The following is a 15,301-nucleotide window of genomic DNA, read 5'->3' as shown; positions in this document are numbered from 1 at the left end:
CAAAACCTGGTGTTAAGGTGCACATAGTGATGTCCAACACTAGTGATATAGGAAAAAGGAAAAAATTATAAGAGGTTAAAATTTTTTAGCAGGCCTGCGTTTTTATAATACATTTAAACTTTAGTGCTTTGCCAGTAGCTTTTGGTTTGTTTATTTCAATTGTTTATTTACTTCAGAAAATCTAGTGTTGCTCATCTAGGAGAAGGAGAAGTTCTTTGTTGTCACAGTATTGCTTTGGTGCTTTCTAGACTACATTGTGTCCATCACTGCCAGATTTTTAACATCCTTTGAAGCATTAGTTAATCAGAGTAGAAAGATGTGCCTCCCCCACCTCCACCCTGTAACATCAGAATTGTAGAATTATGGCTATTAGCTATTAACACACCGGTAAAGTCTTCATAAAGAAGGAATATATGTGTGTTAGTAGACTCTAGCGGACTTATAGAGAAAAGAGATACACGTGTAATAACTGCATCTAGCAGGCTGCTGTTTTTAAATGACACAATTCCCTTTTTTTTTATATATATACTACAGAGGTAGATAAAGTCTTACCAAATATCTCCTGCTGATGTCTTTTCCTTTTATAAAGTGTTATTAGAATACAACCATGTATACTCATTTTCATACTATCTGTCATACTAAAAGGCAGAGCTGAATAAATTCCAGATGCCCAGTGGCTTAGACAATTTCTTTCTGCCCCGTTATAGAAAAAAGTCTCTCTATGCCTAATAAACAATATAAAGTATCTTAAATTTTATCACATATGTAAATGTATTGGACAATAACTAATACCAGCCTTTGAGAAAGAACATAAACTCCTTGGATGTTTATGTCCATAGAGATATTTATCTTACCACAACCTAGTGCGCTCTGCAAGTTGATGCTAGCATCTTAGCATAGGCACTAGAGATTCACTTATGGATCATTATAGGGAGGGTGTTAGGACACCTAGGCCCTTCAGGCCATAGCTAGAGAACACTCCAGGCAAGCAAGTCCCATCTCTGTCCATGCTGCCACCAAGCCCAGCAAGCCCAGCTCCTCGCCGCCTGCCTGCGGTTGGAGTCAACTTATAGTCATACATTAATCAGCCATCCTTGCTTTCTAGTACCTCTGTGACTTTTAGCATACCTATGCAGGTCATATATTAACTTAGAGCCCCATCCTCTTTAGAGGCCTGTAGGAGTGGGGATGTACTAGGTAGGGCTTTATTAGAAGCCATTGTCACAATGTTGCAAGAAGAGTCGAAAGGGCAACATTGTCTTGGGTATGTTCTCAGGTGGTGGTAGGGACTTTGTGGGAGCCAGATGGCACCTCCTGCCACCAAAGTTGTTGTTTTTTCAGGGCTCTCTCCTTATCTCATTGGCTTGGCTATCTCATGCCCAGCTAGAACCCCTTTTATTTCCTATCCCCAGTGATCTCAAAGTCACCATTTCAATCCTGACATTCATTTGAACTCACATTTGTTTTTATCCCAGTATCACACAAATTCTATAAGCCATCAACTTCCTTTTGAGACCTGTCTTATTATTTTTTCATGCTATTCTCATAAAATACTTGAGATGAAGTAATTTATTTATAAACAAGTTTATATCTGACAGTTTTGAAGACTAGGGAGTCCAAGGTCAGGGCGCAGTTATTTTGGCTGCTTGGTAAGGACCTGCCAGGGTGACTCCTTCTTGCTAAGTTCTCACAAAGTAAAAGGGACGGAAGGGCAAAGTGGGGCTGCCAGCTTAAACCCTGCATCCCTACTAATCACATTGGTGACTTGAGCATCTCCTAAAGGCCACTTAGGACTTTAACACTGAGTTGTCCCTCCAGCCTTGATAATTACCTTCAACACTGAAGCCTTGGAGGTAAGCATAGCAGTATCCCCTGTACTAAAATTAGTTTTAAACAATCAGGAACTCTTAATGACTTAGCTAGGGGTTAAGAGTCTTGGATTTAGGGCTTTGTTTTAAAGCTCAAAGATTAAGATACTAGAGCTGAATATGTCTGTTTATGTTACCTTGCCTGTTTAACACCCACCAAATCATATCATTAAGACAGCAGCAAAGAGATATTATATGGATGCTTAGCCATGGACCATCCTGCATGCTAACCGACAGTCACAGAACTCTCCCTTCTCAACACACCTCATCACATAGCTGAGTATCTTATAGTTTTACTCATTTTTAAAAACCGTTAAGTTGCTTTTGGAATCATTGGTGTTTCCGGAGAGCTTGAAGTCTGAGCTGACTGACTGGGGCAACTGGAAACCACCACGTTCTCTGCTCATTTGTTTAAAAATGTTTAACTAGTTGATAAAAGAGGCAATAAGAACTTTGGACTCCTCGTTTATGAGTTTTTATTTAAATCAACTTTGGGCTTCCTTGGAATGACTCTCCAATTTTACTATGCCACACGTTTCAACATTGCTCAAAATAAATACAGGCATGTGTAGCTAACCTAGAACCTTTAAGTTCCGGAATGGCCGTCATGTCTTCCCTAATATCAGTCACTTTTTGGTAAGGCTGACTGACTTTAAAGAATCTTCCTAAATATTTCCTCTTTCCCAGTTTAGTAGTATTCGACCCCTAGTTAAAATATCTTCAGGACCTAAAAGGACCGACTCGTTCTGAACCTATGAATACTCTTAGTTTATTTAAGAACCAACCCTGCAGTGTTGGTTTACAAACAGGGAAATGTAGTCACCACCTCTTCCACCATTTAAGAAGATTGGTTGTTACTCTCACATGGACCCTTTCTCCAGTTGAACTGTCCCTGAAAGGACTGAAGGTGGCTTGGGAAATATCCTTCAAACAAAACAAAATAAAACAAAACAAAACAAAACAAAAAACCCAAAACTTGCATCAGGAAACAGAGTCTGCTAAACTAGTTTGCCTCAAATAAAACAGTTATTATGCTTAATTTCTAATAATGGAGGCATAAACATGTAATTCCATCTCTTCCAGTTCCATCTGTTTTAGAGGTTAAGGCCTGTTTGTTATGTTGGCTGTTAATGGTCTTTTATTCATGATCTAGATGATGAAGACCTGATTTTTCAGATCTTCTTGGGTCTTTCAGAGAACTCAAGCTCTTCCTTAAGGCAAGCATCAGTGTGGAGGAGGTAGCATGGGGCATCACACTGGTCAGAGTCAGTTCCAGCTGGGGCTCTATCAGCTACGTGATCTAGGACCAGTTTCTTCTCTGAGATTCCACTTGTTTCTCCTTATCCCTTCCTTGTCTCCTTCCCCCTGCCTGCCTTCTAATGTGACAGTAATATTTATTTACCAAAATTCAACGGTTTAAACAGCATCAAGCAAAACATGAGACAGTAGGCGACAGCGGGAGCACCGCCTCCCACGCCCTTCCTACTGACAGATGCATCCTTCTCTCTGGGGTTCCTCTAAAGCAGCATGCGATGGCTCACTAGGAGCACATTCTTTCTCTTTAGCACTGTTTTGTTTGTGGTTGTTCAATGATTCTGTGAAGATCAACCTTTTTATTTTTTTCTACTTCAGAATGTACTCTTTATACTAAATACTCTGTGAAAACTCCTGTTCACAGAATAATAGTGGTTGGCATGGTTTTATACAAACAAATGTATCCTTTTCTTTTTTTTAAATTTTTTAAAAATTTTTATTAGATATTTCCTTTATTTACATTTCAAATGTTATCCCCTTTCCTAGTTTCCCCTCCGAAAATCCCTTATCCCCTCCCCCTCCCCCTGCTCCCCAACCTACCCACTCCCTGGCCCTGGCATTCCCCTATATGGGCATAGAACTTTCACAGGACCAAGGGCCTCTCCTCCCATTGATGTCCTACTAGGCCATCCTCTGTTATATAGGCAGCTAGAGCCATGAGTCCCATCATGTGTTTTCTTCGATTGGTGGTTTAGTCCCTGGGAGCTCTGGGGGTACTGATTGGTTCATATTGTTGTTCCTCCTATGGGGCTACAAACTTCTCTAGCTCCTTCGTTGAGGACCCTGTGCTCCATCCAATGGATGGCTATGAGCATCCACTTCTGTATTTGTCAGGCACTGGTAGAGCCTCTTAGGAGACAGCTGTATCAGACTCCTGTCAGCAAGCATTTGTTGGCATCCACAATAGTGTCTGGGTTTGGTGGTTGTTTATGGGATGGATCCCCAGGTGGGGCAGTCTCTGGATGGTCATGCCTTCAGTCTCTGCTCCAAACTTTGTCTCTGTAACTCCTTCCATGAGTATTTTGTTCCCCTTTCTAAGAAGGATTGAAGTATCCACACTTTTGTCTTCCTTCTTCTTGAGTTTCATGGGTTTTTGCAAATTGTAACTTGGGTATTCTGAGCTTCTGGGCTAAGGTATCCATTGCAAAGGAAGCCTTTTAGGGTTTTAGATTTTCCAAATGCATTTTGGCGAAGCTCCTCTTCCCACCCCCTCACCTCAGGCCATTCTTTTTTATGAGAGGACACTGTTTTCCTTGCAAATCATTTTTTCAATTTCTAAAATGCCCTTTTCAGCTGAAAGAATTTAAAAATCATATAAGGTATAGCAGAATCCTGAAGGTGGCTAGCCTACAAGATCTTTACAGCATCCATAAGCTTTTAATGCCGTCGTATGTCCCAGATTAATTTCCCACGCTTCACGTATATTGCATATGGAATGATTTTACCCATTGCCTCAAAGAGCCATTTTTAGAATTAGTCAAATTTGTACTTTTACATTAATGAAACAATGGAATTGTGAGGGCTCACTTAATAAGTAGGTTAGCGTCAATTTAGACATAGAGAAACTGGTCCTGGGTCCCAGCATGATTTGATTTCATGCTTCTCTGTGGCTCTAAGTGATAGAAGACAAATTCTTTTCCATCTTCATCTTCTCCTGCTCCTTATCTTTCCATAATCCCAGTCTCACTTTAGTGAGGCCACCTGAAATTCAAGGACCGTCCTAAATTTCTCGACTCTCTTAGTAGCCTTCCATTCTTAGTTAAGGTAAGCTCCCTGAGATGAAAGGATTCATGGTCCCTGAACTTAGGCATGTCTTCAGTGTAGAAACTAAACTGAGTGGGAGCCGAGATCCCCACTGACCTGCAGCAGCAGCCTGGGGCATTCTCTTTAGACACCGCCACAGAGAAGCCGTGGGATCCCTGCCTCGGCTACAGACTAGAATTTCAGGAAGAGTCAGTCTGAAGCAGGGTTAAATGTACTGGTAATCTATTTTAAATCCATATTTACAAATGGATGATGTTAACAGAGTGTGTGCTCAGGAGGGAAAGACAGTATTGCCGGTACGTGAGGTGTGAACTTCCCCCGTGTGTGTGTGTGTGTGTGTGTGTGTGTGTGTGTGTGTGTGTGTGTATGTGTGTGAGTGTGTGTGTATGTGTGTGTGTGAGTGTGTGTATGTGTGTGTGAGTGTGTGTGTGTATGTGTGTGTGAGTGTGTGTGTGTGTGTGTGTGTGTGTGTGTGTGCAGGCGTGTCATTTATATACAGGAGATTACAGCATGGCTTAAAGAAAGTTTCTATTCTTGTTTGTTTGTTAGATTCCCCGGAAAATGCAGGTTTCAATCTTGAAAAGGAATAAAGCCAGAGTGATTTCAGCCTTAAGCATGGTCCCTGATAATGAAATATCTCTATAAAAATAACATTGCCTCTATGTGGGCTATCCCTAAGACAGTTTCGTTAATTTTGCTGGAACCTTTGGCTTGTCTCAGGTAAGAGAGTTTAAGTGAACCTGAGACCAGGGCCCCCTTTCTTTTCACATCTTAGCTTATATGTCTTGCCTTAGAATCTAAGGCTTTAGTTTTGACACTTTAGTTAAAACTTAAGGCAAGCAAACGAACTGTCTGTTTTAATAGGTAGATGAAGGGGTTGAGATCAGTTCGATCACGCTGGGTACAGCTTAGCAAATTTGAGACCAACAGGGCTACCTCGTGAACTCTTGCCAATAAATAAATAAATACATAAATAAATAAATAGAAACTTCAGATTTCTGTTTTTTTCTTTTAACTGTTTCGGTGAAATTAATGTTATCTGAGTTGCTCCCATCTTCACGGGATTCTAGTTACCGCTACCTTAAAACAGTGCGTCCTTTACACTAAAGCAACGGTTCTTAACCCGTGAATCTCCGTCTGATAGCCTGCACATCAGATACTTATGTCACGATTCAGAACAGAGCAGAATTACAGTGAAGAGGTAGCAGTGAAATCATTTTATGGTTGGGGGCCACCACAGCATGAGGAAGGTTGAGAACCACCTGCAATAGAAGACTCTCTTGCTCCACATTTGAAAGTGTGCAATCTGTGTGCTCTATGAATCTGTCTCAAAAGAGTTGATTGAAACTTTTTAACCTGGGATAAACCCTGTTTGGTTTGGTTTTTTTGCTCATCCTTGGTTATTGAAGCACTGTTCACAATATGCAACTTGGACTAAATCCTTCACTGATGTTTTGCTAAGCTGATTCAGAAAGTAGAACCAGCGATTGGTATACAGATGAACTAAAACTGAAGTAATGAAATGAAAATTAGCATTGGGTTTGCAGCCGCCAGCTAGGTTAGCTCTCAAGAGATTTAGGGGATAATATTTCTCTCAGCTTTATAAATTATATTTTTAAAGTTATTGATGGTAGGAGATGTAACTTAATTTTCTATTTTTCCCAGTACCTCTTTACATTGTCGGGACTCAGTAAGTCCTTGCTGAATGAGTGAGTGTGTTTAACATTACTGTTACTTAATATTTTGGCTGTCTTAGTAATTTCCGCCATCCTAACCCATGCAGTGTGTGGAAGTGAAATACTTATTTGGGGTGATATTAGTTTTGGTTATACCCCTTTCCCTTTGTGGTTCTGGGACCTCTCATGTAATGTGCAAGTACTGTGCCATTAAGCTCTGTTGTCTTTCCCTTCCAGTCTCTTTGAAGCGTTACTCTCCCAAGATACTGCCTAATGGCTGTCTGTAGCATTTGCTTGCCTTTAGTGGTCCCAGTAAGGGCCTGGCTGGCTTACGCATTGGGCAGAAAAGCAGAAGCGAAGAGGGAAGTGAAAGGGAAAGAAGCAGAACAGAAATGCACAGCTTTGGGGAATAGAGCATGTTACTGGCATCTGTGTCACAAAGTCAGTGGCGCGTCGATGGCAGTTGTCTACATGTTTATTATTAAGGACGTCTTTTATTTAAAAGGGAGCAGTTCAAAAGGTGGCATTAAAAAGTATTTTTATCTGTTTATTGTGATGAATAATAATACAACTGAACATTTCTCGGCACAGAGTTCTAATGTACTTAGTATTGTTTTTAACCCTTATGTAAACCGGAGAGGCGAGTGTGATTGTTTTGATTTTGCAGGTGGGAAGGTGGTGGCGTAAAGGTTAAATGGGTGGTACTAAATCATGTAAGTGAAGAGCCAATTTCTAATACAAAACCTTATTTCCTTTCAATCCGTCCATAAATATTATTGTGAGGAAATCAGGATAAGATTGGCTAGCCTGAAGCTCAGGAGTAGAGCACTCACCCAGCAGCCATGTGTCCTGAACTGATCTCTAGAGAGAAAGAGGGAGGTGGAAAGGAAGGAGAGGGAGGGAGCAGGGGAAAGTTAACATAAGTCCGTTAAACAAATCAGGACTGATGCTACTTGTTCAGTGTCAGAGTAATGTGAAGTAGGAGACGGTGAAAGCGACAGAAGTGCGACTTGACAGAGAACAGGAGAAGTGGCACAGCACTGGTGAAGAGGGTCAGCTCAGATTTGGACTGCCTGGTCCTGACAGTCCGTGATTGGTCCTTTATACCTTCTACCTTTTTACATATAACAACAGTTCCAACAGCAACTTACACAGTAAAGAATAAGAACAGCAATTGCTTTTACAGCTCACAATGTATTTCATTTTATATAGTTCTTTGCATTGTAGAGTGAAATATACATACACAAAAGTGAATTAAGCACACACTCACACATACATAGAGTTACAGAGCAAATATCCCCGTAACAACAATTAGATTGAAGAAGAACAACATACTGCCAGTACCGTATGAGATCTCCTGTCTTTCCTGTTACAACCCTCTGATCCTCCTTCCAGCGGGTTCTCTCGGCGTCAGAAGTGGTGCTGCTTCACCTGGATCATTTCCTGAAAGGAAGCTGTCTCATGCATTATAGATGTTTAGTAGCTCACTGTTCTCTGTCCTTGATATGTCAGTTAAAAGACATCCTCCCCCAAATTACACCGACTCATTGCATGATGTCAAATTCCCTCTATATTGCTGTGGTCTACACCTCTTTGTGGTAGAATAAACTGTAGGGCTGGGATCATAGCAGAGAGTTCAACTCATCTGTTGGAGTTATTTATCCCTTTACATTAAATAGTGTTTGGAGAACCTGATTGAAGAAAGAGATGCAGTTGAGTCCTGTACAATCTTTTCTGAACTGGAGAAGTTGTCTTAGGTTGCATGTGCTGCTACTGTTAAAAATATTGTCTTTTATTTTAGGTCATTTTAATTGTAGCAGTGATGATTTTTCAATAAAAAATAAAGTAAGCAAAACAAAGCGTATTTCAACAAGTGAGTTATTCTAGAGTATATCAGCATAGTACCATGTGGTTTATAGTATAATGCCTACGAAAGATTCCCAGAATTCTAATATAATTAAAATTCTGAGCCCATAGATGAAGAAAACATTATACACTCTCCCCTTAACCTCCCCAGGCTTGTTTTCTGTTAAACCATGAGTACCCAAGGATGAGAAGATAATCCTTTTTAAACATTTAAAAATAAAAATTTCATATGCACCAGTAATAATAAAAAAAATAGTGTATTCTCAAAACAAGAAGACAGTTGTGATGGTAAGGAATGGAGATGCCGTGCTTCTGGATTTCAGTGAAGGGAAAGCCAGGAAGCGTTCAAATGGATTAGATGCTGAGTATGAGAAGTCTCCGACGGGACGGGCAGAAGGACCAGGAGGCCACCAGTTGAAGTAGGGGAAGAGTATGCATGTGGTTTGGGTTAGGTTTTTTATTTTTGAGGAAGAAAGTCGAGTTTGGAACATGCTAAGTTTGAGTTATACAATTCTACCTAGGAAAAGATGCTGAGTAGCTTAGCTGAATGTGCAGGTGCGTTCAGGATTGATGCTTGACTAGAAACATTGCTGCAGAAGTTGGCATCCTTCAATCTCCTGCACTGTCTGTAGTTGAAGCACTTTATCTTCATACCTCCTCATGTGATAGCCACAGTGTTGAGAAGACTTAGCTTCCTCGTGAGAGCTGCTCTGAGGGGAAACTCTTACAGTCTTTCCTTTAGGTGGACCTCGGTCTCTGTCTGTTTCCCAAAGTCTGGAGGCTTTGAAGACATCATCTAATACTCCGAAAGAGCAGCCGTTCCCTGCACCCATCCCTTGCGGCCATTTCAATGGTTCTTTTCGTTGCCACCAGCTTACCTAATCTCATTCCCTCTTTTTTAAGCTTTCCAAAAGATTTTTAAAATATTCTATTCCAGGGTTGGGTCCAAATAACTGAATCTGTATACTCCTGGAAATGGATTGTCTCACTTATTTTTCTTTAGGCTGAAAGACAAAAAAAGAAAAAAAATCAAGTTAGTAATGATATTTCTGATAAATGTCAATCATATATACCTCATTTAAGTCCTGGTGGCTTTACACCTATGGTCCTAGGCTTGGTTAAGAGTCGGAGACCGGGGCTGGTGAGATGGCTCAGTGGGTAAGAGCACCCGACTGCTCTTCTGAAGGTCCAGAGTTCAAATCCCAGCAACCACATGGTGGCTCACAACCATCCGTAACAAGATCTGACTCCTTCTTCTGGAGTGTCTGAAGACAGCTACAGTGTACTTACATATAATAAATAAATCTTTAAAAAAAAAAAAAAAAAAGAGTCGGAGACCAACCTGGGGAATAGGAAGCCTTCTTTAAAATCGATACCAGCAACAAATTCCAATACTTCTCTATTTTGTTTGCATGCAAATATATTAAAAATAGTAAAATGTTTTTTTAAGATTAAACAAAATTACGTTTTTTTTTTTCTGGTTGCTATAGGACTGGCTGCCCCAGTGCCTGGAATCTGAGGAAAAATGGCAAATGTGGATAGTGATTCCAGGCATCTTCTCTCTGAGGTGGAACATGAAGTAAGCCCTGGACCTATGAACATCCAATTTGATTCATCAGATCTGAGATCTAAAAGGTGAGGTCTTAATGTGCTTATTTCATAACTAGGGCTTCTAACAATTAAGACATAATACATTACAGCCCAAAAGATCAATAGAATCGATAATGAAATCATCATTTTCTTACGGGACTCATACCCTGATGTATGTGCATATGAGTCCTGTTTCCTCCTTGCACATTTTTGTGCCTTGGGATAAACGAGTCTGTTAAGCACAGGGTTGGGTTTTGTCAAGGAGGGCGCATTTATGTAAGGGACGCAGATGCCTGTTGGTTACCTGCTTCGTGCAAAGTAAGCTACAGATAGAGAAGGAATAGGCCTTTGCCTTCACTGAGCTACAATGACAGCGGGTAATTTAAAACCATTTGAGATTAAATAATCTTTCAGTTTATGACTGGAATCAAAAGAATCTCCTTTAAAAAAAAAAAAAAGTCCCAGAAAGTGAGTTCAATCAAGGAGTTATTGGGTAGAAAGATGCTGACGTGAGTAAGAAGCTCCGTGTGCAAACTGAAGGGCCAAAGGTTGCATCCTAGCAACCACAGAAGCTAGATGTGAGCCCACGTACAACTGTAAACACAGTGATGGAGTGAGTCGAGACAGGAGGATCGCCACGACTTGCTGGCTGCCAGTCTATAAAAAACAAACAAACAAACAAACAAACAAAAAACCCACATGAGTTCCAGACTAAGAAAGACACCTTGCCTCTTAGAAACAAGAGAGAAGATAATTGCCGTCCTCTGGCCTCAATGCATATACAAACTTGTGGGCACACATACACAAAGTGGTTACTTACAAAATAGGCAAAAATAAGACCAAATGTGTGATGGCCCATTCCTAGCATTTAGCACTCAAGAGGCAGAGGCAGGAAGATTGTGAGATTGGGGCCAGCCTGGGCTACTTACTCATACCTTGTCTGTTTAAAAAAAAAAAAGGAAAAGGAAAGAAAAGAAAGAGGTAGCATTGCAAAAAACCCCAAGGTACCAGCAAGATGGCTCAGCAGGAAAAGGTCACTGAGCCTGACTACTTGAGTTAAATCCCCAGGATGCACAGGATAGCAGGAGAGAACTTACCCGAAGAAAGTTTTCAGACCTGCAGATATATACAATAGCACTTGTTTGTTCACACTCTAGATAAATAAATGAAGAAAGAAAGAGAGGAAAAAAAGATGAGAAAATGAGGTAGAAAAATATATAAAATATGCTTGTAGTAGTTTTAACAGGAATGTGCAAAATCTGTGAGAAAAACTAAAATGTTCCTGAATGATGTAACGTGGGATTTGGAATATTTCATCAAATCTGAGATGCTGTTGGTTGACAATTGCGTTTAAAATATACAAAGCCTGGCATAGTGGCACATGCTTTTAATCCCAACACTTGTGAGGTACAAACTGGCAGATTTCTATGGGTTTGAGGCCAGTGTGGTCTAGAGTGAGTTCCAGGAGAGCTGGGACTACATACTGAGACTTGTCTTGCATGGTGGGTAGGTAGGTAGGTCGGTCAGTCAGCCAGTGGGTCAGAAAGACACACTGATAGACAGACAGATGGACAAAGAGGGTTTGGAACGAAGTTCAGTGGTTAAGAGAACTGACTGCTCTGTTAGAGGGCCTGGATTTGATTCCTAGCACATACATACAAGATAGCCCACAACTGTCTGTAATTCCAGTCCCAGGAGATCTGACGCCTGCTTCTGTTCTCCATCAACAATAGCCATGCACATGGTGCGCAGACATTCTTGCAGACAAAGCACCCATACACATAATCAGATCATTTCAAAAAACCTAACACACAACACGCACACACTCACTCACGCATGCTGTGCCCGTGTGTATCATACATGTACACTGCTGGACTTGGAATTTTTGCTTTGTTTTCACTGGAAGAACTCTTGACCATATGTGTTACTTCTCACTTGTCTCTTATGGAACTATACAAGTTGATCATAGAAACAAAGTGTATTGGTTAAGACATTATTAACACCTCATACTTTAAAAACCTGGCCGGGCAGTGGTGGCGCACGCCTTTAATCCCAGCACTTGGGAGGCAGAGGCAGGCGGATTTCTGAGTTCGAGGCCAGCCTGGTCTACAAAGTGAGTTCCAGGACAGCCAGGGCTATACAGAGAAACCCTGTCTCGAAAAAACAAAAAAAAAAAAAAAAAAAAAAAAACCTGGCTCTTCTGGATCACCTTTTGATTTAGTCATCAGACAAGTTGTGTGTCCCTCCTACGTGGACAGTTGTCCCTTGGCCGTAAAGAGAGTGGGTGACTTTGATGACACAACCTTCCTGCAGCAGCACTGAGGACGCTCGCAGGTTCCCGTCCTTGCACCGTCCTGGTCTCACCAGATGGTGTCATGAGAGGTCTTCTCACTTACGGTTCCCATTCCTTCCTTCAGTGGTTGGACAGAGATGGCCTGGCAGTTGGATGTCAGCACACCACCAGAAGGTAGCGAGCACACTGCCACCTGGCCAACAGGAATTCAGACATCAGGTGTTAGAGATTGTGAGGTGTCCTCATTTAGAAATGTCTAAGTGTAGATATTAGAAAAATACCTTATCAGTAAGCTATGACAGAAGTCATTGTCTACTGCAGGCAGGAGGAATACAATTGTGATGTAGGGGGGATTAAATCCAGGGGAGCGGTTCCGTCAGTGACGTATTTGTCACACAAGCTTGAGCACCCATATAAAATCCAGGAGCTATGGTGTGTACCTGTAACCACCACACTAGGGAGGCAGGGACAGGGGGCTTCTGGAGAGCATTGGCTAGCGAGGCCAGCCAAATTGATGAGCTCCAGGCTGGTAAGAGACTGTCTCAATAAATAGCAAATAAATGAACAAACCATCTCAAATATGCCACTAAATAGAGAGAGAGAGAGAGAGAGAGAGAGAGAGAGAGAGAGAGAAATAGTTCAATTAGATACCTGATGATGACGACTGGCCTTTTTATACTTGTGCTCACATATTCTTATGCACACCAGAAAAAAAGAATTGAACCCACAAATTTTGTGTGATCCTACACTCAGATCCCAGCAGCAACCCTGAGGTTTCTGTGTAGCAGAATCTCACTGCTTTACAGTGTCAAACGGTGCGTGCATGGAGTCGTATACATTGCTAAGATTGAGAGTGACTAAATATGTTTTCTTCCAGGGCTGAAAAACTAAATTATAGTGTGTTCATACACATGGAATATTTTTCATCTAATACAAAGGAGGTGGGCTTATGACATATCAAAATGAAACAACTCTTCGAGTTATTTTGTTAAAAGAAAAAAGTGAGTTGCAGAGCAGTATCTATAGTCTGCCACCATTCATGTAAAGTTGCTCACTGTGTTATAAGACAATACAGTGTGTGCAGATGGAGTCGGGGAAGGCTTGGATGGCTGAGAGGAACTGCACAGCTGAGGTAAGGGAGCCTGGTGCGTAGAGTTAGTAGATCCTCAGTACCCAGTCAGTGACTACCCTCGTTGCTATCAGCAGAATGTTAGTGTAGATAAGAGCTGCAGCTATTTCCAGCCCAGGAGATAAGAAGATTGCAGTGAGCTGATCCTGGCGGTGTTGTTATCATTTCTTCTGATAGTTGATTTCTCAGTTCTTCTTGTAGCTAAAACTGGTAGTGTGAAATTTATCCCTGAAGAAAGTGTCGTTAACAGTGGCTATCAGAAGAAATAGAGAAATCGATAATTGTGATTCTCACTGGTATATTCCAGTATTAGTGAATGTAGTCCACTTACAAATGCTGACTGAATGCTTAGAGTTTTTCTTGAAGCTTCTAAGTTCTGTGATAAATAATTGGCCACTGTGACAATGAGACATAGGTCATTAAAGTGCATTCCATTATGATAAGTTAGCAGTTCAGTTCCTTGAAATTTTAATCTAACAGGGTATATTAAATGGAAATACATTTTCTATAATGAAACTTCAAAAAGGAAGGAATCCGCTATTTTCAATCCTGGCGTAACTGGTAAGCGCGTATAAAGGAGAGCAACCACTTGTAAGAACTTAGCAATCCTTGTTGCTTCTGCTTGTGGGTTAATCTCTGCTGGAGAAAGCAGATACTATTAGATAAGAAAAAGTATGTGAGTACTTTAAGACATTGTTCCTGCTGAGGGATAGATTCTCCAACTTTCCATGTAAATAAAACATAGACAACTAGTACCAAGCTTCAGTTCTTTGAGTCACCGGGCTCTAGTGCCACCCTTGTGTATATATATGTGTATATATATATGTGTGTGTGTATATATATATGCATATAGATATGTGTGTGTGTGTATATATATATATATATGAGAGAGAGAGAGAGAGGGAGTATAATTGGATGTTTCTTACCAGTCTGCTCCCCTTCCAGCTCTGAGTTCATTTAGCTTTATCTCATGTTTGTAAAGTGAAGACTTTAGAGTGCGTATACTTTTCTAATTTATATTGCTATATACACCAGCCAGTCAGCATTCACGATTGTGGTGTCAAGGGTCATCCTGCACTTGGGAAACTTTGGCTGTAGGATGATGGGAAACAGCATTTGATGTCTGAGTGTTTCTTAGCCTACGGTTAGCTTGTGTTATTTTTCTATCTCCCACTAGGTGGCATTTGCGTCTTAAATTAGTTCAGATGTAAGACTTTTAGCTGGCACAGACTAAGGGGTTGCAGGCCAAGCATTTTGATGGAGTCTAAAGCAGGTGGAGGAAGGGCTTTGGTGTTGTAAGTTGCATGCCATCGGCATGTGGATCATTTAGGCGCATTATAAAAAAGTGAGGCCCCTTTTTCTTCAGCACGCCTCCCTCTGATGCTATTTTGTCACCTGTTTGGGGGTAGAATGAACAATAAAAAGTAAATGGAAGAGCAGAAAGGTCTAGAAGTCTGCTGTGTTCTATTCGATACATTCTACTGGGAATGAGCAGGCTTTTCTCAGGCTTTTGGAGACTACTAATGGAGCTGGTTCTCAGGGTAGCCTCATATTTTCCTACTTCTCTGTGACTATGCCCTGGGAAAGTTGACCACCCCAGGCAGCCAATAAAGTTATGAAATGGTTGATTTTTAATTTCTTTCCAGTTCTGGGCATTGAACCCATGGCCTTGTGTATTGCCACGCAAACCCTCTACTGGGGCTTGGCTCGATTTTTAGCTTTCCCCTTCTCTGTGTGTCTTTGTTTCCCCTTTCCTTCTGCTGCTCCTTTATAGGCCCAGGGTTACACCGTAAGGCAGGAG

General features: G+C 41.1%; 1 protein-coding gene and 1 long non-coding RNA gene across 7 annotated transcripts in view; one reads left to right on the top strand and one right to left on the bottom strand.

Annotated features, from left to right (window-relative positions):
- Slc38a9 (solute carrier family 38 member 9) overlaps positions 1-15,301 on the top strand; it is an 83,297-nt gene that overhangs the window by 1,240 nt on the left and 66,756 nt on the right. For 3 of the 6 annotated variants that reach the window (XM_085830816.1, XM_021180274.3, XM_029468391.2), the window contains exon 2: positions 9,979-10,123. In XM_085830816.1, coding sequence (XP_085686942.1) covers positions 10,014-10,123 — 110 coding nt within the window. In that variant the 5' untranslated portion in view covers positions 9,979-10,013. Of the gene's footprint in view, positions 1-9,978; positions 10,124-13,004; positions 14,062-15,301 lie in introns of those variants that run through there. The other 3 variants (XM_029468393.2, XM_085830817.1, XM_021180276.3) reach the window with 3 other exon arrangements.
- LOC147000854 (uncharacterized) lies at positions 9,038-12,349 on the bottom strand. Its single transcript, XR_015045362.1, has 3 exons — positions 12,288-12,349; positions 11,176-11,231; positions 9,038-9,492 (listed from the first exon to the last, which is right to left on the bottom strand). It is a non-coding gene; the product is annotated as an uncharacterized LOC147000854 (long non-coding RNA).

This window comes from Mus caroli, unplaced genomic scaffold (assembly GCF_978045245.1).
Source record: "Mus caroli unplaced genomic scaffold, Mus_caroli_1 scaffold_15, whole genome shotgun sequence".
Lineage (NCBI taxonomy): Eukaryota > Metazoa > Chordata > Mammalia > Rodentia > Muridae > Mus > Mus caroli.
The sequence above is the reverse complement of the archived record's forward strand: the minus strand, read 5'-3'. Positions and strand labels throughout refer to the sequence as shown.